Source organism: Saccopteryx bilineata, chromosome 2, assembly GCF_036850765.1.
Source record: "Saccopteryx bilineata isolate mSacBil1 chromosome 2, mSacBil1_pri_phased_curated, whole genome shotgun sequence".
Lineage (NCBI taxonomy): Eukaryota > Metazoa > Chordata > Mammalia > Chiroptera > Emballonuridae > Saccopteryx > Saccopteryx bilineata.
In genome coordinates this window covers 63,457,589-63,481,582 of record NC_089491.1, presented here as the reverse complement: position 1 = coordinate 63,481,582, position 23,994 = coordinate 63,457,589, and the positions used below count along the sequence as shown (strand labels likewise).

The 23,994-nt window shown below is 38.8% G+C and overlaps 1 protein-coding gene across 3 annotated transcripts in view; it reads left to right on the top strand.

The window, feature by feature from the left end:
* RFX3 (regulatory factor X3) overlaps positions 1-23,994 on the top strand; it is a 325,625-nt gene that overhangs the window by 291,815 nt on the left and 9,816 nt on the right. For 2 of the 3 annotated variants that reach the window (XM_066257177.1, XM_066257175.1), the window contains 2 exons: positions 20,014-20,076; positions 21,175-21,217. In XM_066257177.1, coding sequence (XP_066113274.1) covers positions 20,014-20,076; positions 21,175-21,217 — 106 coding nt within the window. The remainder of the gene's footprint in view (positions 1-20,013; positions 20,077-21,174; positions 21,218-23,994) is intronic. The other variant, XM_066257176.1, reaches the window with a different exon arrangement.

Genomic DNA, 23,994 nt, shown 5'->3' with positions numbered 1-23,994 from the left:
TGTTAATTTTGTATCCTGTGACCTTACTGTATTGGTTTATTGTTTCTAGTAATCTTTTTGTGGAGTCCTTTGGGTTTTCGATGTATAGGATCATATCATCAGCAAAAAGTGATACCTTTACTTCTTCTTTTCCGATATGGATGCCTTTTATTTCTTTGTCTTGTCTGATTGCTCTGGCCAGAACTTCTAGCACCATGTTAAATAAGAGTGGAGAGAGTGGACACCCCTGTCGTGTTCCTGATTTAAGGTGGAAAGTCCTCAGTTTTACGCCATTTAATATGATGTTGGCTGATGGTTTATTATATATGGCCTTTATCATGTTGAGATATTTTCCTTCTATACCCATTTTGTTGAGAGTCTTAAACATAAAATTGTGTTGTATTTTATCGAAAGCCTTTTCTGCATCTATTGATAAGATCATGTGGTTTTTGTTCTTTGTTTTGTTGATATGGTGTAATACGTTAACTGTTTTATGTATGTTGAACCATCCTTGAGATTCTGGGATGAATCCCACTTCATCATGATGTATTATTTTTTTAATATGTTGTTGTATTCGGTTTGCCAGTATTTTGTTTAGTATTTTAGCATCTGTATTCATTAGAGATATTGGTCTGTAGTTTTCTTTTTTTGGGCCATCCTTGCCAGGTTTTGGTATGAGGGTTATGTTGGCCTCATAAAATGTGTTTGGAAGTATTGCTTCTTCTTCAATGTTTTGGAAGACTTTGAGTAGAATAGGAACCAAGTCTTCTTTGAATGTTTGATAGAATTCACTAGTATAACCGTCTGGGTCTGGACTTTTATTTTTGGGGAGGTTTTTAATAGTTTTTTCTATTTCCTCCCTGCTGATTGGTCTGTTTAGGCTTTCTGCTTCTTCATGACTCAGTTTAGGAAGGTTGTATTGTTCTAGGAATTTATCCATTTCTTCTAGATTGTTGTATTTGGAGGCATATAGTTTTTCATAGTATTCTACAATAATTCTTTGTATATCTATGATGTCTATGGTGATCTCTCTTCTTTCATTTTGGATTTTATTTATTTGAGTCCTGTGTCTTTTTTCCTTGGTGAGTCTTGCCAAGGGTTTGTCGATTTTGTTGATCTTTTCAAAGAACCAGCTCCTTGTTTTATTGATTTTTTCTATACTTTTTCTGTTCTCTATTTCATTTATTTCTGCTCTGATTTTTATTATCTCCTTTCTTTGGCTGGTTTTGGGTTGTCTTTGTTCTTCTTTTTCTAGTTCCTTAAGGTGTGAAGTTAAGTGGTTTACTTAGGCTCTCTCTTGTTTATTCATATGGACCTGAAGTGATATGAACTTTCCTCTTATTACTGCTTTTGCTGCATCCCAGAGATTCTGATATGTCGTATTTTCATTTTCATTTGTCTGTATATATCTTTTGATCTCTGCGCTTATTTCTTCTTTGACCCATTCATTTTTTAGAAGTATGTTGTTTAGTTTCCACAATTTTGTGGGGTTTTCCCCCTCTTTTTCACAGTTGAATTCTAGTTTCAAGGCTTTATGATCAGAGAATATGCTTGGCACAATTTCAATTTTTCTAAATTTGCTGATACTGTCTTTGTGGCCCAACATATGGTCAATTCTTGAGAATGTTCCGTGTACACTAGAGAAAAATGTATACTCTGTCGCCTTGGCATGAAGTGTCCTGTAGATGTCTATCATATCCAGGTGTTCTAGTATTTCATTTAAGGCCACTATATCTTTATTGATTCTCTGTTTGGATGACCGATCTAGAGCCATCAGCGGTGTATTGAGGTCTCCAAGTATGATTGTATTTTTGTCAGTTTTTATTTTAAGGTCAATAAGTAGCTGTCTTATATATTTTGGTGCTCCTTGGTTTGGTGCATATATATTAAGGATTGTTATGTCTTCTTGATTCAGTGTCCCCTTAATCATTATGAAATGACCAGTTTTGTCTCTGAGTACTTTTTCTGTCTTGTAGTCAGCATTATTAGATATGAGTATTGCTACGCCTGCTTTTTTTTGGGTGTTGTTTGCTTGGAGTATTGTTTTCCAGCCTTTCACTTTGAATTTGTTTTTATCCTTGTTGCTTAGATGAGTTTCTTGTAGGCAGCATATAGTTGGATTTTCTTTTTTAATCCATTCTGCTACTCTGTGTCTTTTTATTGGTAAGTTTAATCCATTTACATTTAGTGTAATTATTGACACTTGTGGGTTCCCTATTGCCATTTTATAAATTGCTTTCTGTTAGTTTTGTATCTTGTTTGATTCTTCTCTTTTGCTTTTCTATCATTTGTTTTTGTTTGTTTGTATTCCATACTTCTTTCCTCTGTTGCTACCTTTTTTAAGTCAAGTGTTTTTGTGGTGGTTTTTTCAAGGGTGGTTACCATTAAGTAATGAAAAGGGTACCTACCATATTCATTGTAGTACCCTTTCTTATGAGTATTTCTGCGCTTCATTGTCCTTTGCTACTGTTAATCTTCATCCTTTCTCTCCTTTTTTTTCTTTTGATGTCACAGTTTAAGTTTGGTTTTATTGTTTTCTTGGTGGAGCTGTTACTTGTGGTTATGTTTTCTTTTGTTCTTTGAATCTGGTTGGAAAACCCCCTTTAGTATTTCCTGGAGTGGGGGCTTTCTGATGATAAATTCTCTCATCTTTTTTGTATTTGTGAATATTTTTATATCTCCTTCGTGCTTGAAGGATAGCTTTGATGGGTATAGTATTCTTGGCTGAAAGTTCCTCTCTTTCAGGGCTTTAAATATTGGGGTCCACTCTCTTCTAGCTTGTAGAGTTTCTGCTGAGAAATATGATGATAATCTAATAGGCCTTCCTTTATATGTTGTATTCTTCTTTTCCCTGGCTGCCTTGAGAATTTTTTCTTTGTCATTGGTTTGTGTCATCTTCATTATGATATGCCTTGGAGTGGGTTTGTTGTGCTTAAGAAAACTCGGTGTTCTGTTTGCTTCTTGAATTTGAGGCTTTAGTTCTTTCCACAGGCTTGGGAAGTTCTCATCTATTATTTGTTTGAGTATATTCTCCATTCCATTTTCTTTCTCTTCTTCCTCTGATATACCTATTATTCTTATGTTATTCTTTCTGATGGAGTCAGACAATTCCTGAAGGACTTTCTCGTTTTTTATGATGTTTGAGTCTCTTTCTTCTTCTCTCTGTTGTGCCTCAAGTTGCTTGTCTTCTATTTCACTGATCCTATCTTCTATCTGGGCTGTTCTATTAGCTAAGCTTGTTACCTCGTTTTTCAGCTCTTGAATTGAGTTTTTCATTTCTGTTTGATTTGTTTTTATAGTTTCAATTTCCTTGGTAATATATTCTTTGTGATCGTTGAGTTGTTTTCTGATTTCCCTAAATTGCCTTTCTGTGTTTTCTTGTATATCTCTGAGTATTTTTAAGATTTCTATTTTAAATTCTTTGTCATTTGGCTCCAAGGCTTCCAATATGTTAAATCTTTTCTCCATAGATTTTTCCACATCTATTTGTGTTACCTCTCTGTCTTTTGTATCCATAATGTTCGATTTCCTTTTTCTTATTGGCATATGAAGGTGGTCTTGTTGATAGTGTTAATTAGAATTAATAAAAAATAAAAAGTAATAAAAAAAAAAGAAAAAAGGAAAACACTCCACAAAAAAAAGTAATAATTTATTATTTCCCCCTTTTTTCTTTCTTCTCTTCCCCTCCTCTCACCTCCTTAGGGAAATATCGTGATGACCTGTGAATTATATTATGCTAAATGGAACAAAAACTGCCTATAATGGAGGGCCTGATTTGGGGTGAAGAGTTCAAGGGGCAAAAAAGGGAGTAGAGACCTACTAAATACAAAAAAAAAAAAAAAAAAAGGAGAAAATCTTAGACAAGCATAAAATGATTTGCTTGTAAGTGATGGTCGCCTAAGAGATATAATTAGAGGGATAAGAGGGAAACAGAAAAAAGGAGAGAAAAAAACAATAATTAAAGAAGAAAAAAATAAAAATAAAAATAATAAGTAAAAATCTGTTGTATTAAGTGGAGCAAAGACTAAATACAATGGAGACTTTGGCTTGGGAGGAATGCTAGTGAGTTAAAAAGCAATGTAAAAAGTGCCCAAAATGCCACAAAAACAAACAAATAAAGGAAAACCAAGAACAAAAGCAGAAGAAGAAAAAAAAGAACAACAACAAAAAAACCCAAAAAAACTTGAGTCCCAAATTAAATAATTTGTTCGTGATTGAGGCTTAAATGGGAGGAAAAGTAAAAGGAGAAAAGAAGAAATGAATAGAAAGGAAAAAATAAGAATAAGAGAGAAACGAAAGAAGAAAAAAAGGAAAGGAAAAAAACCAATAAAACAAAAGGGGAGAGAGTGACAGTTAAGGGTTTTGGAGTGTAACCCTAAAGGAGAGTTAGGATGAAGAAAAGAAATAAAATGTAACACTCATGGGTAGTGTAGTTCAAGAAAAGGGTAGCATAAGATGGGCAGAGAGTAAAAGGACCGAGGTGGAAGAAATAGAAATAATAATAAAGGCAATAAGATAGAAGAAAGAAACAACAAAGAATTAGTGGAACAAGTTATAAAGTCTGTGGATTTTTCTTGATTTTGAGAGGTTAACTTCTTCCTTTTTTCTTTTCTCTCCCTCTTCCTGGTCGGTGACTCTGTACCCCAGGTTCTGCCCCTGTGTCACTCTTAGGTAGGAATTTGCAGTTGATGGGATTCTATGGCAATGTCATATAATTGGCTTTAGTCTCGCTGGTAGTCAAGGCTTGTTGGCGTTTGCAGAGTCCAACAATGAGAGAGTTTGCTTTCCTGGAGTCTCTTTCCTAGTCTCCCCTTCCTGAATTAGCAGCCTGGTGATCCAGCTATGAGGCTGCCACTGCTTCTGTCTGGGGAGTAAGAGGCTCATAGAGCTGGGAAATCCCCACTCTATCCCCACTCAGCTCAAGGCTCTGGGTAAGGCTCTGGCAGTCAGAGCCTCCAGCGTAATCAGGTGGGGCTGGGAGTCAATTGTTGTCAAGGTGACTGTTCAGCGCCTATCATTCAGTTGGACCACTCAACCCAGGCTTTCCACACTTGGTAGCCTGTTTTGGCTGGGAAGAAGAAGCACTAGTCGCTGCTTGCTTTATGGATCTTAATATCTGCCAAGTCCCTCTTGTTAGGTATATCCCTGAATATGGAGGCTCTGTCAATCAGAAGTTGCCCCCGCCCCTTTAGTGAAAGGCACTGAAAAATATCACGCCTCTTGTCTTGGATCGCTGAACTGAGAGAGATCTTATCAATTAGAGCCCCGTGGGTGCGTAGATTTCGTGGGTTAAGCTAATTTCAGTGATTGGATCCGCAGCTGTGCTCCAGAAAGTATTTCAGGCTGCCTGCGTGCCCCTCCCCCCAACGCTTGATTGTTAGCTTGAATGGCTGGGTGAGGTGCCCCGCCCACGGAGAGAATCTCCTGACTAGGAAAGACAGCCTTGGCGCCCCTCCCAGATGGCAGCACGGCTCGCGCGCGCGGTTTCTCAGGGCATGCAGCCGTGGCCGCCAGTGCCCAGGCTGCCGTTCCCCGAGTATGGGCGGGCAGCTGCACGTGTGGGTTGACTCACCACAGGTGTACTCCCTCCTCGGCAACAGTCCTTTTGCTTTCAGTGTGTGTGTGGAACTCCGGAATGCTCCGAGGATAAATTTTTCTGTTTCTAGTTGATAAATTTGTTGAGATTTTGGGGAGATCTGTCGGACGCGCTGCTCATGGCGCCATTTCCGTGACGTCACTAGTTTATTCAATTCTTTAACAAATACTTCTTGTATACCTACTCTACACCAAACACTAGGATGATTAGGATATAATGATGAACAAAATGGATTTTGACCCTGCACTCAAGAAGCTTACATTTTAGTAGAGGATACATATAGTATTTATTAACTATTAAAAATATGTATCTATAAAGTATGATGAATACTAAATGAGTGGAAGATTAAATGGATATAGGAATACTTAACTCATGAGGGTCAGGGAAGGCTTCCCCCAAACCACAATTGTTTAAGGCAATATCTGAAAGACAAAAGGAGTTAACTATGTGAAGGTAGTGAGAATTTGGAGGTAAGGGAGAAAGACCATTACAGGCACAGGGAAATGGAAGGGAGCATGGCCAGGAGGAAGGTCTCATGGGAAATCTAAGGTTCAAGCACCAGGGAAGCCAAATCCACCCCATCAATATCAGCACACAAGAGGCACAATGAAAAGTCAAAAAGTTCAAGTGAAGCTAACACCCACATAACACTTAGGTTACCAGGCACTGTTCTAAGTGCTTTATATACATTAACAACTCACAACAACCCTATGAGTGAATTAGTATTATCATTAACCTGTTTTACAGATAATGAAATGAGCCATAGTGCCATCGAGTAACTTGGCCAAAGTCACACAGCTACTAAGTTATGAAATTGGGCTATGAAGGCAAGCAGTTTGACACCAAAGTTGTCCTTGCTGTTAATTACCATGCTTACTACCTGCTACAGAATGGGGTGAAATTGTAGCAAGAGCAGTTCAGAAATTAGTGTGAACAAACCTGGAAAATAGTCACAGGATTTGCTGGACTTTGCAGCTGCTTTATTTGGGAGAAGTGTTAGACAGCTGAATAGATCCAGAAGCAAGGAAAAAGGTTTACCCTTTAAAGTAATTTAAGGGAAATTAATGTATTTTTTCATTAATGTGAATTCAATTAATGAGTTTTAAAATTAACATTATTTTCATTAGTTGAGCCAACAGAAGTGACCAATACATGTTTTACAGAAAAAACAGTATATTAGCATCAGCCTGGTGTGCAGGAGTCCTGGGTTCGATTCCTGACCAGGGCACACAGGAGAGGAGCCCATCTGCTTCTCCACCCCTTCCCCTCTCCTTCCTTTCTGTCTCTCTCTTCCCTTCCCGCAGCCAAGGCTCCATTGGAGCAAAGTTGGCCTGGGCACTGAGGATGGCTCTATGACCTCTGCCTCAGGTGCTATAATGGCTCTGGTTGCAACAGAGCAACGCCCCAGACGGGCAGAGCATCGCCCCCTGGTGGGCATGCGGGAGTCTGTCTGACTGCCTCCCCGTTTCCAACTTCAGAAAAATAGAAAAACAAAACAAAACAAAAAAACCCAGTATATTATTGTACAAAATAATACTTTTACATTCACTATAACACCACCATTTCAATTTTTGAAATGAAGACCACTAGGTAATAGAGCCTTATATGAAATGGCATTACAGCTCCAAGTTTTATTTTAAATGTCAGTCTGCTGCTATATTAATACTGACTAGTAAGTTATTTAAAGCAGTTGCCATTCCAGAGTTTCTTTATTATTAGTTTTTCCTAAATGAGTAAAAGGAAACAATTTATTTACTGCTAAAGTTTATGTAATTTTTTAAATTTTTATTTAAATATTATAAATTTGCTCATGGGCTTTCTGGAAGTGGTGAAATGTTAGCCGTAGTAATAAAATAAAATAAACAAGTTGCATCTGTTTGTACACCTGTTAAATTTTTTAAAAACTTTCTATGCAGCTCTGACAAAAAATTGAGCAGAAAAATATTCTTTTACTTGAATTTTATGGCTATTTGGAATCTATTTTAAAGTTTTGGCATATGTGCTTTACTTTCTAAACTATACATAGTCCATTGATATTTATTGAATCTATAAATTCAATTAATTGCTTCATAAAAGGATTTTCTGAAAAACATTTTTATATTTAATCTATTATATTTAACTTCTCTTTTTTATTACTTATTATACTTATTTAATATTATGCCAAAGCTCCCTATATAACCAACTTTTTAAAATAAAATAGGACCCAAAAGATGATTTAATTGTGAATATAAATATAAAAAGATACTATTTTAGTAATGTATTTTAGGGAAAAAAATTGAAGAATCCTTAAGGATTTATTATAAAAAAAATGTCTTAGGTTTATCCAAATTAATGTACTCAGAGTTGAGGTGAAAAAATATCTTCAAAACCTAAAAAATGAAAAAGAGCAATAATTATTCAATAGGCAAGCTTTTAGGATAAAATTTGAGTGAAAAAGTCATATTTGACAGAAGTACAATCGTGGTAATTAAGTATGGGTGCTTTTTTTTAATTGGTTTTAGAAGGAGGGGAGAGAGAGAGAGAGAGAGAGAGAGAGAAAGGGGACAGGGAGCAGAAAGCATCAACTTGTAGTAATTACTTCTTGAATGTGTCTTAACTGAACACATTCCAGAAGGTTTTGATCCATGAATGTCTTGATGGTTTTGATCCAGCAACCTCGGTGTTCCAGTTCGATGCTTTATCCACTGTGCTACTACAGGTCAAGCAAGCAGCGCTGCTTAAAGTCTCCCATTCAAGTACTAAGCAGTCCCAGCCATCTTAAATTCTGAGATCAGATGAGATCGGGTGCATTCAGCGTGGTATAGCCATAGACATATGGTTAAAGTAAAACCAAGTTAATGAAGATTAATTTCAGTGAGCATTATTCTAGTGCAATTAGGAAATACATAGATAAGGTACCGGTGGAATAGTAGACTTGCTATCCCAGATGGGTATAGCATCGCCTCCTAGTGGACTTGCTAGGTGGATCCCAGTCAAGGTGTATGTGGGAGTCTGTCTCTGCCTCCCCTCCTCTCACTGAATTAAAAAAAAAAAAAAAAGGAATGAATCATATCACAGGTTAAAATCATTTGAAGGAAAAAAAAACTATCTTGAAATAGTAGCTTGGAAAATGTAGCACATACTTGTCAAAAGTTACATTTCTTTATAAGAAAGCTTATAATTATTTATGAATATTTTTTAGTTGAGGACTGGCCTTGTGACAATCACTGTGCTAGCTGTTTTACCTTCTCATTTACTATTCACCATAACCTTGCAAGAGATGTGTTAGTGTCCCCATTTCACTCATGAGGAAAATGGATGGTTAGTTGCCCGAAACCAGAACTAGCAAGTGGTACAATTAACTGTAGAAAGTAGGAGTGTCTCACTCCAAATAGTCAAATGAGCTCTATCTATGTTTTAATTTTTTACCATATAAATTGTTTGGACACAGTTTTAGAATAAGACTTAATTTATTTTTCTTTGTACAGTGCAGCTCCCCCTAAAACACACATACTCACAATCATACACAAACTAGATATCCCATATGTAAGCTTTCATTATTTTGTTCCAGGCTTCTTTTCTCTGCATTATAGGATGCATTGATAGTTCTACCTCCCATCCCCTTTCCACTTTTTATGAGGAGACATTCAGAATGGGTTAGTTGTAAAGCTTTTCTTGTTACAGAAAGAACACACTTTCCCAACCCAATACCTACTGTCTCTTTAGTTAATAATTTCTGTCCTGGCCTTTTGGCTCAGCGGTAGAGCGTCGGCCTGACGTGTGGGGGACCCGGGTTCGATTCCCGGCCAGGGCACATAGGAGAAGCGCCCATTTGCTTCTCCATCCCCCACCCCCTCCTTCCTCTCTGTCTCTCTCTTCCCCTCCCGCAGCCAAGGCTCCATTGGAGCAAAGATGGCCCGGGCGCTGGGGATGGCTCCTTGGCCTCTGCCCCAGGCGCTAGAGTGGCTCTGGTCATGGCAAAGCGACGCCCCGGAGAGGCAGAGCATCACCCCCTGGTGGGCAGAGCGTAGCCCCTGGTGGGCGTGCCGGGTGGATCCCGGTCGGGCGCATGCGGGAGTCTGTCTGACTGTCTCTCCCCGTTTCCAGCTTCAGAAAAATACCAAAAATAATAATAATAATAATAATAATAATAATAATAATTTCTAAAACATAGAGGTGGTATAATCAAGATAACAGAGTACTCATGTGATGTAATAAATTAATGTCATGGTTTTTGTTGAAGGTGTCTTCAAGGGGAGGCTGTCTTAAGTTAGAAGCACCAAGGTTCTTTATTTTTCAACACAGTTTTATTTACATAAAGGACATACTGGCAGGCCTAACCCTAATATTTGCAGGGCCTAGGGTACCGTTTGTCTAAATATTTTAAAAGTTATGAATCAAGCTATAAGTAAAACCTATCTATCTAGGCTGATAAATGTATCTTGATAACAACTTGAAAGGCTGGGTTTAAATTTAAAATTCTCAGTCTCATCCTTGTTCCATGCCAGAAAATGATGACATGAACATAGACTGCCCCTGGCCCAGCCTCTGCCCCCTAGGCTACTTAGCTTCTCTTAATGCATCATTCCCCATCCTAGACTGTGAATAGCCTGTGCTCAGGGTGTGGACATCTCAGCCCAGTATTCAGATTTTGTCCACCCTTTGCAAACAGCTGCCTCTCTTTGGCTACTCCTTCTTCTGAAAGGTGGATTTGGAGAAGAGACCTATTCAGGCATAGGGGGTGGTTCATGGTCCTTGGGCAAGAAGCTCTGGGGTCTCAGATAAGAGGGCTGTGGTCTAGGTGGTAGGAGGGAAACCCAGGCTCTAGGAGGAGGGTACATCCACTTGACCCATTGACTCTACACTATAGGGAGGGTGTGGCCATAGGACAACCAGAACAGAGATCTCGACAGTGTGAGACTTAGGACAAAGGGCCCTCTTGGTTTGACTTAATGGTAGTGTTAAATGTTCTATTTTTTAGACTACTGTTCTCAAAAACAACTAAGGCCTGTATTCTTCACTGCATTCTCACTCATGGGTGCTCCTAAAGATATGAAATTATATAAAGGTACATTTTTTGCTGTGTTTTCAGGGGGCAGAAGGGTGCAAACAAGCCTCAACAATTAGAATCGTGATGAAAACATACTACCTGTGTACAAAGCGGCCAACAGCACGGATCGCCAGGATAGCTGGCTAGCCCAAAGGGCAGGAACACAGAGATTGCAGGCAGCGTCTGCCTCTGTGTGAAGCAGACTGGCAGAAATCTTGGCCGTTTTAGCAGTCTTCAACAAAGCTATTTGGAAATATATAGGAAAGTACATTTACAGGAAAAAGTGACCAAGGAACATGAGATTTTACCAAATGGAACATTAACATTCCTTGAAAACTTTATAAAATTGAAAATCACTTTAAAGTCTACAACTACTTTGCCTCAGTTGTAAAAACTGTACCAATGTAAAATGCTGTGATTAATTGGTTTTCATTTGGAAGACATTTGAAGAAAGTAATATTGTTCTGAAATCCTTTACAATTGAAAGTTTAAGATGTTTTTCTCCACCATCAGAAACATTCAAAATAGTTGGTGTTACCTAATCCTTTTTTCATTTCTTCCACTAACTTTGGTTAATAGAACTGAAATTATAGGAGAATACTCAGCTATATAAGATTTGTAAAATTCAGAACCTTACAAAGTTCAAACCAAGTATAGACTGTTCAGAGATTAAAACTGAATCAGAAAGTTCCAAGTCTGCACGTGAACAATATTTCTGCTGCTATAGGGAAAACTTTCCAGGGCCTTATTCCTTCATTGATTTCTCAGAAGAGCAGAGAGAGCAGCAGTTGGTTAGGCCAGGGTTTACTTGTTGATACTCTTCTGAGCTTATCAGCTATTACTACTTTTGTGATCATCTCCATTCTGCCAAACATGTGCACACAAACACACACACACACCTTCCATGCCATAAATGGCTTGGTCAGTACTTATAAATTTCAGCCCTTGATTGAGTTTATGGTGTCAACACCTTAATTCAGAGCCTAAGGAACATTTTCTTTCTCAGGCAGAAGTCCCTGTAGCCCTACTCAGCTAGAGGCATTTTATTTTAAAAGTCACCTTCTTATGGTTTTAGAGGTGAAAGGAATTCTAGGACTTTACAAATAGTATTTGACCATTGAGTGTTGAAGACAATGTAGACCTTGTCTGTTTAGTATGTCAGGAAAACTAAGGTGCAGAGGGTACTTTGTTTGGGATCACATAACTGATATTGATGGAGCCATGATTCAAACCCAGGTCAGGCTGGCTTCATATCCTATATTGATTCTCCCACCTGTGCTCCACACCCAAATTTAAATTTCATATTTCCCATCTAATACCTTTGCAACCTGGGCAAGTCATATATATCCTCACTTAAGTCTTAATTTCCTCATCAACAAAATAAGCATAAGGACCATTGCTTCACATGACTATCCTGAGGATTAAGTTAAATAGCTAGTTAGGTAAGTAGGCATAGGTAGGTAGATGGGGTGGATAGGCTGTAAGGCACATAATAGGTCCCTGATTTTGTTTGCTTTATTTTCTCCCTTGCTTTTCTATAGGTATATACATGTTTGAAGCTCTGTGTGTTACTCAGGATGGACTATGTTTGATTGCCTTTGACTTCAGAGTAGATTTTAAATATTGATTCTGCATTGACAGACAGTGTAATAATGTGCACGATTAAACCATCATTTTTATACTACAAAGATATGTTTAGAAGTTAAAATTAGTAAAACAGCTAACATAAAAGCATGAGAAGGCTTTAAAAATACCCTATTGCAAGAGGGAGAATAGCCTGTAGACAGTTTTTAAATGTTGAGTCAAATGATTCATGGAATTACAAAGACTCCAACAGCATTCTTTGGGATATAGCCAAAGTGTTAATCAGAAGTAAACTAATTCAGTGCTTTGTAGAACACAGCCAACAAAATACAATGGGCAAATAAGTCAATTAGAAAAGAAAATGGCAACATTAGGGAAGAAGCGTAAACATAATTAGTTCTAACTAGACAGACATAGCAAGACGTGTAGTAAACCTTAACTGGTAGGAATGAATGATAAAGCTTATAAGTACTTGTGAAATGCGGAGAAAGGATTATATACAAGGGAGGGCAAAAGTAGGCTTACAGTTGTTTCTATGCAAAAGAGTTTATTCTTGTACTTGTCATGTTCCCTGTCTGTGGCACTGTCTCGCTTAGGCCAGCTCGCAGTCCTCCCTGCCGCGGTTCATATCCTCTCTTCCTGCTGCTTTGACCTGCTGCTTGCTCCAACACCTTGATTTTAGCTCAGTGAAGCCCATTTTAGAGTTCTAACCTTCAGAATTTAATAATTTGTTCATATGGTCTTTAGACATTATGTTTGTGGTAATTTGTTACCACAGCAATAGGAAACTATTAACAGTGTAAAAGCGATATTGCTCTGAGTGAAGTAATTTATTATTGTAGACTGCAGGCTCTTCCTCCAGCATATTATTTTTTTCTTACTTCCTCTTCTCTTCAGTATACATCTCACCCTTATTTCTCCCTTGATGACTTCACCCTGAGAACCATCATCCTCATCTGGAACTACTCCCCATATGCTTTTACCAATGAAGAATTTATGCCATTGGACTAGCTCCTCATATCTTCACCTGCCATCCAAATTGGAACACACTTCCCACAGGAGGCTGCCCCATCTGAATTATTGAAGCACATGTAACCTTTCTGTCGGTCTCTTTTCTTTCAACCTTCAGTGCAATCTCTTCTCTAATCCTAGACTTCTTTGCTATTCACCCACTAATTTGCACAAACACTAGCCTTGATCTATTTCTGTCTATACATGCAAGCCTCCATAGGAAAAAAAAAAAAAGATTAGCCTGTAATTGACTTCCCATCTTTAAAAGTCGACCCTTATTTCTTTCCCTGTAATCTTCATCAGTGTTGCCCATGTGCCTGATTCCTGCCAGTTCTTAAACCCTCTGGTTCCATATCCTTCCTGTGGCCAAAGTCTTCACATCTTCCATTAGGGCAAAATTTTCCGTTCCCTTCACTATTTGTGAACTGAAACAGATCTTCTAGGGTTTATAAGCTCTTCTTCTACCCAGGTGTCAGCCCAGCCTCTGTTTTTATAAATAAAGTTTTATCGAAACCCAGTCACACACATTTATTTATCTACTGCCTATGGCTGTTTTTGTACTATAGTGAGAGTTGAGTAATTGTACGAGGACCATAAAGGCTGAATTATTTCTTACTTATCTGCCCCTTTACTAGAAAAAAGTTTGCTAACCTCTGTTCCCAACCACATGCTTTCATATTTTGATGCCACTAAGTAAATCAGTTATGCTGTGTGTGTGGCGGGGGTGGGGGTGGGGGTAGCTTAGCCAACATAATGATTTTAGACTTGGATAGCTAATATCAAAATAAACAAATGGAAGTGTGTGTGTGTGTGTGTGTGTGTGTATGTGTGTGTGTGTGTGTGTGTGAGAGAGAGAGAGAGAGAGAGAGAGAGAGAGAGAGAGATTGTATCTGTACCTAAAAATCTATAACTCTGGATATACTAACAGATCTTCTAGTAAGATGCTGTTACTACAGGGAACATTTCCCTGGCTACCTGAGATGATGTGGTTATGATTACTCATAAACCCTTTCACCTCAAAGTAAACTCTGCCAGGAGAGAAAGCGTCCCCATGAGGAGGTCTCACCCTAGTCCCTGGACTCTGGATTCTGTTCCCCAGATCTGTACCCAGTGTCGGTCTCTGGGCCTCCTGTGAATCCTCTCCTGTTTGCTGCCAGGGCTCCTGAACTTCTCTGCATTGTTTCAGTTTCCTTGTATTCCAGTACAGGGCTTGCCTCTACCACGCCAACTTCACTGCTGCCGGATCCGACACGCAGTGGTCTCTTCAGTGACCTGTGGACTGCATTTGCCCTTCTGCCCACCTCCTCTCCTGGAGCCTGTGCTGAGAGACAGCTGTTAGGCCTCCGTCCTGTCAGGAACCTCCTCAGCTGCTTGGCCACCAGTTAGAGTCCCTCTCAGTGTATCTCTCAGGGATCCTGTCTGTGGTTGCACTGGATGTACTGACCAGGTGCCCATTTAGACTTCATGGCCATTGTTAGGCTTATCCTGAATTTATGGTCTGACAGATGACTCCCACTGGCTGACTTGACCATACACTTTTTTAATCTGCTGATTTCCAGGAGGCTGCTCATTAGTATGACCTTTTGTCAGGATCTGGAGGAAGTGGTTTCCAGGATAGGAGGTCTTTTTTTTTTCTGAAAACCATAGATAGATATGCTTTCTCTATTTCCACTCTATTTTTACTTTTATAACATTCCCTGTTTTTCTATTTAGCTGACAGAATTTTAATTGCTACATATATCAAAGGCCATATGCTTCCTATCCCCAGAGCACATTTTAAATCCTTTAATTTATGTTCCTTTCTCCATGTATGGAACATACAGTCTCTCTCTCTTTCTCTCTCTTTTTTCTCTTGTTTCCTTCCCAGGCTCCCTCCCTTTCTTCTTCCCTCTTCTCTCTAGTTTCTCAGCTGAGGATCAGAATATCCGGTCTGAAATCCAACACAACTGTATTTCCTACATAATGTTACACAAATCAATTCATTGTTTTCAGTAGCTGTAAGGTGAAACCTAAGCTCTTTACCTTGCCAAATGTATTAGTTTTTTTGTGCGGCTGAAATGTGGAAGCAAATTCATTCATTTGGTATTTATTCATCCTTTAATGTTTATCAGATTCTGGGAAACATTTATGAAGAGGACAAACACGGTCCCTGTCCTCGTGGCACCGGCGTTGCGGTTGGGAAGACACACTAGATGAGGAAGGAGAGGGGGTGACGCGGGCTGTGGCCTGCACTCTGAGGGAGGGAGGGAGGGTGACAGGAAGGCGATTCTGAGGCTGTGCCGACCAGCCTTTCTGAGGAGGCGATATTGAGAAGATGGTACTTGAGGGCATAACCTCTGAGAGAAAGCATACCATATCCTAAACCATGAAAGTACTTTATAAGCTATAAAATGTCACCTTAGTCCAGGGGTCTCAAACTCGCGGCCCGCCGAACAATTTTGTGCGGCCCGCAGACTAATCCACGAAGTTCAAAATATTTTGGATAAAATTAAGTACGCCTAGGGGCCTACTTGTATTTTTCATTTCTCTAGCATCCTAGCTAGATAATAAACTGTATTATTCGTCTTACTTACTTCTATGGTGCTTTCCCGTGGATGCCCCGCCCAAAGCCTGGCGATAGCGGATAGCCTATTTATAGCTTTGCTCTGGAATGAGACAAAGCAAAGCTAGCTATGCCTGAAAGCAGCTGCTGCAGCTGAGTGCGGTTTGTTGCCGTAAATGGCCTGGTCTATTTTTCTTTGGTCCCGTCCACCCCGTGTTTAATAATGTCATCGTCATGTTCTAAAAAGCGAAAGATTGTGGATGAAAAACGACTGTTTCAGGATAAGTGGGAAAATTTATATTTTGTTACGCAAGTAGGTGACAAAATCAACTGTCTGATTTGTCTGCAATGCATCTCTGTGCCCAAGGAGTACAACGTGCGTAGACATTATGACACTCTGCATGGACAACAGTTTGCTGCACTGACTGGCACAATTCGCGAGGAAAATGTCCGTCACTTGAAGGCATCGTTCGCCAACCAAAGAAACTTTTTTAAAAGTGTTAACACAGCAAGCGAAGATTCCGTGAAGGCAAGCTTTGTTGTTAGCGAGATGATAGCAAAGGCGTCACGACCATTCACTGAAGGCCAGTTTGTAAAAGAATGTATGATAAAGGCGTGTGAAATTATTTGTCCCGAGAAAAAGATGCTCTTCGAAGGTATAAGTTTGTCTGCAAACACAGTTGCCAGCAGGATCACGGAGTCAGCCGATGATGTACAACAGCAACTGATTGCAGCTGCGAAGAATTTTGAAGCGTATTCCATTGCACTGGACAAGTCCACTGGTGTAACAGATACCGCGTATTGTGCCGTATTCATCCGAGGGGTCGACGCAAACTTCAACGTCTTTGAAGAGTTATTGGACATGCTACCGATGACAGGAACGACGAACGGTCAGGATATTTTTCAAGAACTGGAAGCTTGTATTGACAGATGTGGACTACCATGGGACAAACTCGTTTCAGTGGCCACAGATGGTGCTCCAGCAATGTGTTCACAGAAGGTTGGTGTTGTCGGATTGTTGAAGGACAAACGGAATCGGCTCAGTTTGAGCGGACCTTTTGCAGCCATACACTGCATTTTGCACCAGGAAGCACTCTGTGCCAAAAATATACAACTGAAGGAAGTCATGGATGTTGTTGTGAAGACAGTAAACTTCATACGTGCAAGGGGTCTCAACCACAGGCAGTTTGTGTCATTTCTAGCCGATTTAGAGGCGGAGTACGGAGAGTTGCTGTATCATACTGAAGTCAGATGGTTGAGTCGTGGCAAAGTGCTGCAGAGATTTTTTGCTCTGAGGCAGGAAATAGCATTGTTCATGGCAATGAAAGACAGAGACGTTCCTGAACTGTGTGAGCCAACATTTCTATCGGATCTAGCTTTTCTGACAGATGTCACACAACACCTCAATGCACTGAATTCAGAACTGCAGGGCTCAAAGCAGTTGATTACTGTGATGTTTGACCGCATCAAGTCGTTCAGATGCAAGCTCACCTTGTGGGCAAGCCAGCTGACAGGTGGCAACATGGCTCATTTCTCTGCTCTAAAGTCGTTAGGTGCTGTCGATTTACAACGCCTGAAAGACTATGCAGATATGTTGACCAGATTACGAGATGATTTTGAACATCGCTTTCAGGAATTCACGGCTCTGGAACCGCATTTTGCACTTTTTGCCACTCCATTCGCAGTTGATGTGCAGAGCGTTCCAGAAGAAGTCCAGATGGAACTACTGGACTTGCAGTGTGACACTATTCTGAAACAGAAGTACGCTGATGTTGGCGTTCCAGATTTCTACAAGTCCATTCCGAGAGAAAAGTTTCCAGTATTAGTCTGCAGAGCTGCTAGAATTCTGGCGATGTTTGGCAGTACATACGTTTGTGAACAATTCTTCTCTACAATGAAGATCAACAAAACAGCATTGCAATCGAGACTGACTGACGAACATCTGAAAGCAACTTTGCGACTTGCGACTACACACAACTTCAGGCCTAACTTCGACGGTCTGGTGTCTGCCAAACGCACTCAGCTGAGTGGACAGAAACCTTCTTAAGGGCTTAGCTTAGTTAACAGCAGTTGTGATGCGAACTTCAGTTTCTGGTCGTTATGTGACACTGAGTAAACTGCATGTACGATTGTGCTTGTTGTACTGATTTTTTTTTTTGTTTTCAACTTCAGTGAGAAAAGTGTTGTGTAACAGTTGCCTTTTGTAGACCTAGTGCGGCCCACCGAACGGCTGTGATCTTGCTCTGCGGCCCACATGCTGAGTTGAGTTTGAGACCCCTGCCTTAGTCAGTACTAACCCTGTCCAGTCCCCTGTACAGAAGGGAAGTTAGCAATAACAATTGTCCTATTTCTGGAGCTATAATTTTATAGTTATCTCTGTACTTTCTTAGGAAGCTCCATTGTTTCATCTGGATTATTTATCTCCCTCCTCTTCTGTTTTGGTTTGTGCTCGCCTAATCTGTATCCCTGCCATCTGCTCCCTGTTGGTGGCACTGTCTTGCTTAGCAGCTTCCAGCCATCCCTGCCACTGTCCGCATGCGTCCCTCCCAAGGCTCGGACCTGCTGCTTGCTCCAAACCGCTCGGCAGCTGGTTTTGTTTCTAATAACCCTATACTTCTGAAACCTTCTCGAAGGTTTTCTGGGTTGCCTCATTTTTGGCAAAACTACCTATCCTTGGTAATATAAGTATCTTGTGATACCTACCTCCGGAAAGAGGGAAAAATTTTAAGTTGATCTCACTGGAACTGGCTGGCACAGTGCCTAGCACATAGTAACTTCTAAATAAATAGCTATTGAATGATGAGTGAACGAAAGGATTCTCCTATCTTATTCAGCTTACCTGTAGGATTAAAGTGGTGTTTTTTTTTCCTTAATTACATGTATCATCTTTTCTCTCATGTAAAATACATATAAAAATCCTTATCTTTAGCTATATAGGATATCAAAATCTTATCCCTTATACACAAACTATTTTAATTTTAAATCTATTCTCTCTATTTGCTGTACAGATGGAATTTTTTCATTGATCCTAGAGCTATCGAGAAGCATTGACAATGTCCCTAAGACTTTTTGTAGTGTCCAGCACAGTGGACAGCCATAAGCACAGAGCCATTTAATATGCATATATAGTTTTGCTAATATTTTTAGCATCCTGAATAATCAGATATATCCATTTAGATCAAGCAGAAACTTTCTATGGAGAATCTTTGTGTTGAGAAAGTTGTCATATTTTCAGTTAAGCAGCAACAAAACACAGTGTTTCTTTTAAAGGAATTTTTCAAATTGTCCAGCATTTGGTTTTCACTCTGTGTGATATTATTGTTTATCAATGGCAATAATAATTTAGTCTCAAACAACTTTTAGAGATTTTTTAAAAAGCAGATCTTGTTATAGGTATAGAGTTATGTTTAGATTCATCACTGCCAACTTGTTTCCAGAATTGGATCTTAAGTGTTAAGTATTTATCTAAAAGAAGTAAAAATCGTACTGTGTTGTATCAATTAGAAATAACTTATAAATGATCCCTTAGCCTTAGGCATTCTCTGTTTATAGTTCTAAATATTTAAATAGTACCAAAAATAAATAAAGAGTCCCATTGATTTTGGTTGCTTGTATTATATTCTTTAATTCAAGAAATTTTGTATAACTTAAACTCTGAATTTTTTATTTTAGCTAAGATAAGGTTCTGACCCATGTGTTCAAGACCAACTTAAAAGTTCTGTGTTTATGATTTTATATTTATTTCCCTATGGGGATGTACCTATAAAGTAATGGGACAGTCTTCCAAACAAACATATGAGAATTTATATATCAGAGAATCTCTTGATCCTTCAAAGCAGTCACCTAGGAAGGCTACACATTTGTTCCAGTAATGCTATTCTGGCTTAAAATGTTCTGGAATGCCTCTTTTTAAACTGCCTCTGAAATGCCAAGACGTAATAAAGAGTAAAATGACATTAATTTGAATATCCTAAATTGTGACAGATGAATATGATCTTGGTGACTAATCAGAAAACATCCCAGAAATAACTACAGTATAGTGAATAAAATTTGGAGTGTTGTTTGGAGTCACAACTGAATATAAAATTATAAGATGGGCTTTCTTTAATAAGGAATAAACTGACTCTTGATATTGTCAAACAGGTTCCCAGAACCTTGTACCTCGGGATAAATGTGTAAGCTCCCAAGGTAGCTACTATGAAGAAGAATACATGTTTAGATTTTTTTTAAAAGTGTATGTTTGCAAATAAGATCAGTTTTATTACTTTATAGACATACCTTGTAGATGAAAAAAATACCCCTATCATGGAACTCTTTATAAGCAAACTTCCAAATGTAAGTAGAATTTCTGTCTCACCCTTTCTAAGTCTGTTGAGAAATCTGAATTTCTAATAATGTCTTATTCTGAATCATCAGCTTTAAAAAATATTATGTTTGCCACTTAAAAAGTAGATGAATTTAGGTTTTACTTCATCATTTTCTGATTAGCTTTGTTATTTCTGCTCTTCAATTTTTTATTCAATGTATTCATCTTTATTCGCCCTGAGACTCTCAAAATGTATTTCTTATTGTAGAATTATCATCAATCTCTTGAAGGTAGAAAATAAATTCTAAGCTGAAGGTTATCAATTGTTCCTTTTTTAATTTTTTTTAATTTATTTTTAATTTTTTACCGAGAGAGACAAATAGCAGATGGATGGACAGACAGGAGAGAGATGAGAAGCATCAACTCATAGTTGCGACACTTTAGCTGTTTGCTAACTCACCAGCTGATTGCTTCTCACCATATTATCTTAAGCTCTTTTTTGTTTGCATTAGTAATGATCAGATGCTTTTCTTTTTTTTAAAAAAAAAGGGGGGGGACTGCTGTTATCTTAATAAATAAGAACATCAAATTACAAAAAGAAAGTCTCTTTATAAAAGTAAAAACTCTCAGCTTTGGGGCTCCTTTTATGCTTTTCATTTCAACTAATAAAAGCTTGGAAAACAGAATTCAACCAAGCAGCTGGACCATGTTTTTCTAATGTAGACTCCAGGTGGACTCACCAACTGGGCATGGGATTGGGGCTGGTATACCTTGCTTCCTTGGGGCTTTCCCACATTTATTCCACCAAAGCCATGTTCATTCAGGCTGCTGGGCCCCTATTTCTTCACTGCTAAGTTGAAATAATAAAAGTAAAATGAAGTGTGGAAGGCAGAGAAAATTATTATCCTTCTGCAAAGAGGCTAAGACAGCTAAATTGCGACACAATTTAAAATGTTTAAATCTGACAAGTTTGATTGAAAAATTACATGACCTGTATAGTTAGAGAGCAAAATGGTCACTAGTTGATAGTTTAAAAAAGTCATAGTATGGTGTTTTTGCCACAGACTGAGAATATTATTTTATTCTGCCTGGTAGTAACTGTTGCACAAATGACTATTGTTTTGCAGTTTGGTGATTTAAATGCTGTTTCTCCCGGAAATCTGGATAAAGGTAAGAACTGAAAATAATGTACATTTTTAAAGACTTTATTTGACCAGGAAATTCTCATAGAGGAGAAGGTAATATGTCTCTGGCACTCTTATTCTGTAGAAATGGCATACAATCCTAGATATAACAGTTATGTCATTGAAATCCTTCATTATTTCTCCATTTTTATGCTTTCTTTATGTGAGTTACTGTAAGTGCAAGAATTAAATTTAAACACACTTACCAGCTCATTTTGACTTTTTTCCTGAAGTTCATTACAAGTAACAAATTATTTCTGACTATCTCCAGAGTCCTAGAGAAAAGTGATAAAATTGGTTCAAATATTTTTATTCAAGGCCTACAGGCAAGAAAAAGAGATTCCTCAGCCTACCTATCACCACTTCATACTTTTCAGTGAAAAAAGAGCTCTGAAAGAGCAATGATGTTTACTGTAAAAGCAAGATCAATAGTGGTGCTGATGAAAAGGGTAACATATGTTCTTCTTAAATTTTAATACCGGCCTTGCCACTCTAATATGACTGTAGAATACATATTCCTGAAGAAGCTCTTGCTCTGCAAAACCACAGAGTAAAAGGATGGGGATTGGTGGAAAATCAGCTTGTAATAGAGCACACACAAGTGAAAATATTCCTATGAAAATACCAGCCCAGTTTTTATAAAAATGTTAAATTTCTAATAAACAAATACTATAGAAAATTTATGTCTTTCTTCAAAAAATAAAAGTAAAGCTATTTTGTGATCTAAAGTAATTGAGTTGTGAAGTCCAGGGCAAAATGCATCAAGACTGGTGAGAACAACACAATTAGCCTTTCCAAGACATAGCCAAGACCAATGGGGAAACTGAGGCAAGAGGAAGGACTTAGGGGGTCTGCACATGAGCGCAGTGGTGCTATCTGGAGCATATCAGGGTGTTCAGTGTCTAGCTCTATCCCTCTTTGGTGATGAGAAACAGGAATGGACCAGAAAGTCACATGTGGAGCCAGGTCACTCCCTGGGTGCAGTCCGATCAGTCTCTCCCAATTACGGATGCATTCATTCCTGTTAGAGTACCATACACAATAACAAAGCGGGAAAAGTAGAAACTAATGGCCCCCAAATATTGTTGCATCAAGTAACCCTTAGAAAAGGAAACCAATTATGAAGTGATACCAATTTGTAATTTCAGAGCAAGAATGGTGGCAGTTGAAACCCATGTCAGTCTAAGGCAGCCCTAATGATGCACTGTTTCCAAAGCCTCATATCCCAAATTTGGGGGTTTCACCCTTGGTACCTAGAAGTGCAGTAGGTTCGTTGCTGTGTGGCCACTGAATGGCAGCCAGTCTTCTCTGTAAAGTGCTGAACAAAACAGTCTGCAGCACATTTCAGTAGCACCTAGTGTTAATTTGTGTACCAAGTGTCCATACTCACACGTAAGTTTCTAGGAAATATCTTTGAGTCTTTGTAGGTACACAAAATGTCAGTGGAATTGCTATTCGCCCTTAGAAACTGGAGAAGGGCGTGCTTTTGTGGGTTGCTTTGTAGCCTATCCAAAGGAACCCTGTCACCATCAAGCGAACCTGAACAGAAGTGGCCTGGATTACTAAAGTTTGTTCTGTCCATTTCCCACTGCCACCATTGCTGTCCCCATCAGGGAAGCGGAAGGAGCTTTCTTCACTTGGCTACCTGTTTGAAATGATTGTTTTCCCCTTTCAGTGATGGCTTTTTGGTGTGTATGTGTGTGTTACTATTATTATTTTGACACTATCTCTCAAGAACAGGAATGCAGTGGGGGGGGGGGAGGCTGAGAGAATCACACTACTTATCACACACTCTTGGTGTGGCCCTGTGGGTCCCATCCACCCCAGACCTGTTGCTTCTTGAGAGATGGACAAACTGGCGTAGTCAGAGCCTAAGGCTTGAAAGTGAAAAAGTTAAAGATTTTTTTGTGGGCACTCTTCACAAAATGAGAATTTTAATATTTTTCCCTGATAATAAAAGTAATATTAGCTCTGTATAAAATTTTAAAGTAATACAGAGAATTAGAAACTATAGAAAGTGAAACCTTATAATCAACCCTAAAAGACTACTGCCATTAAAAATTGTGTGTGAGGATCCTTCCTTTTTTGTTTATATATAAGCAAATACCTTAACAAAATGTAAGGTAGCATACAAACATTTCAATTATACCTTCTTGATGAAGCAAATGTCTATCAATTGTTTCCTTCTCCCGGCAGCCCACCAGCCCTTCAAAAGTGTTTGTTCTAACAAATCTAATATTATCATCAAGTTCATTTTCCAGAGGCAAAAGCAGAACCATATAAAATCGATGGACCAAGTTGTCTTTTGCCTCACCTAAAGGTTCTGTGTTTATCACTTAATGATATATTAAAGACATCATTTCCAGTCGGTAAATCTAAACTCAACCTTTTTAATGACACACCATTTCTCAGGAGATGTAGGTCCTAGCAGCTATGCACTGCATAACCATACATGGAGGCCCCTGTTACTCCTAACCAGTTCTCCCAGAAACACTCATTGCCCCTATTGGTAATAAGAGAAAGAAAATCAAGGGGCCCATTTATCAAGAGCTGCATTAGCAGGGACTTTTAAGATAGGTGTACCGCAACTGGTAAAGCTACACTCAATCTTAGAAAGAGTCCAACTTAATCTGACTGAAGAGTTATGTGGACATGATATGCCAGAGAAGAGAACATTATGGACATTGATTCTATTTCTGCAAGTCACTAGAGGTCAAAAATACAACAATAAGTGTAGGTATATTTAATTGTAGAAGAGGTATT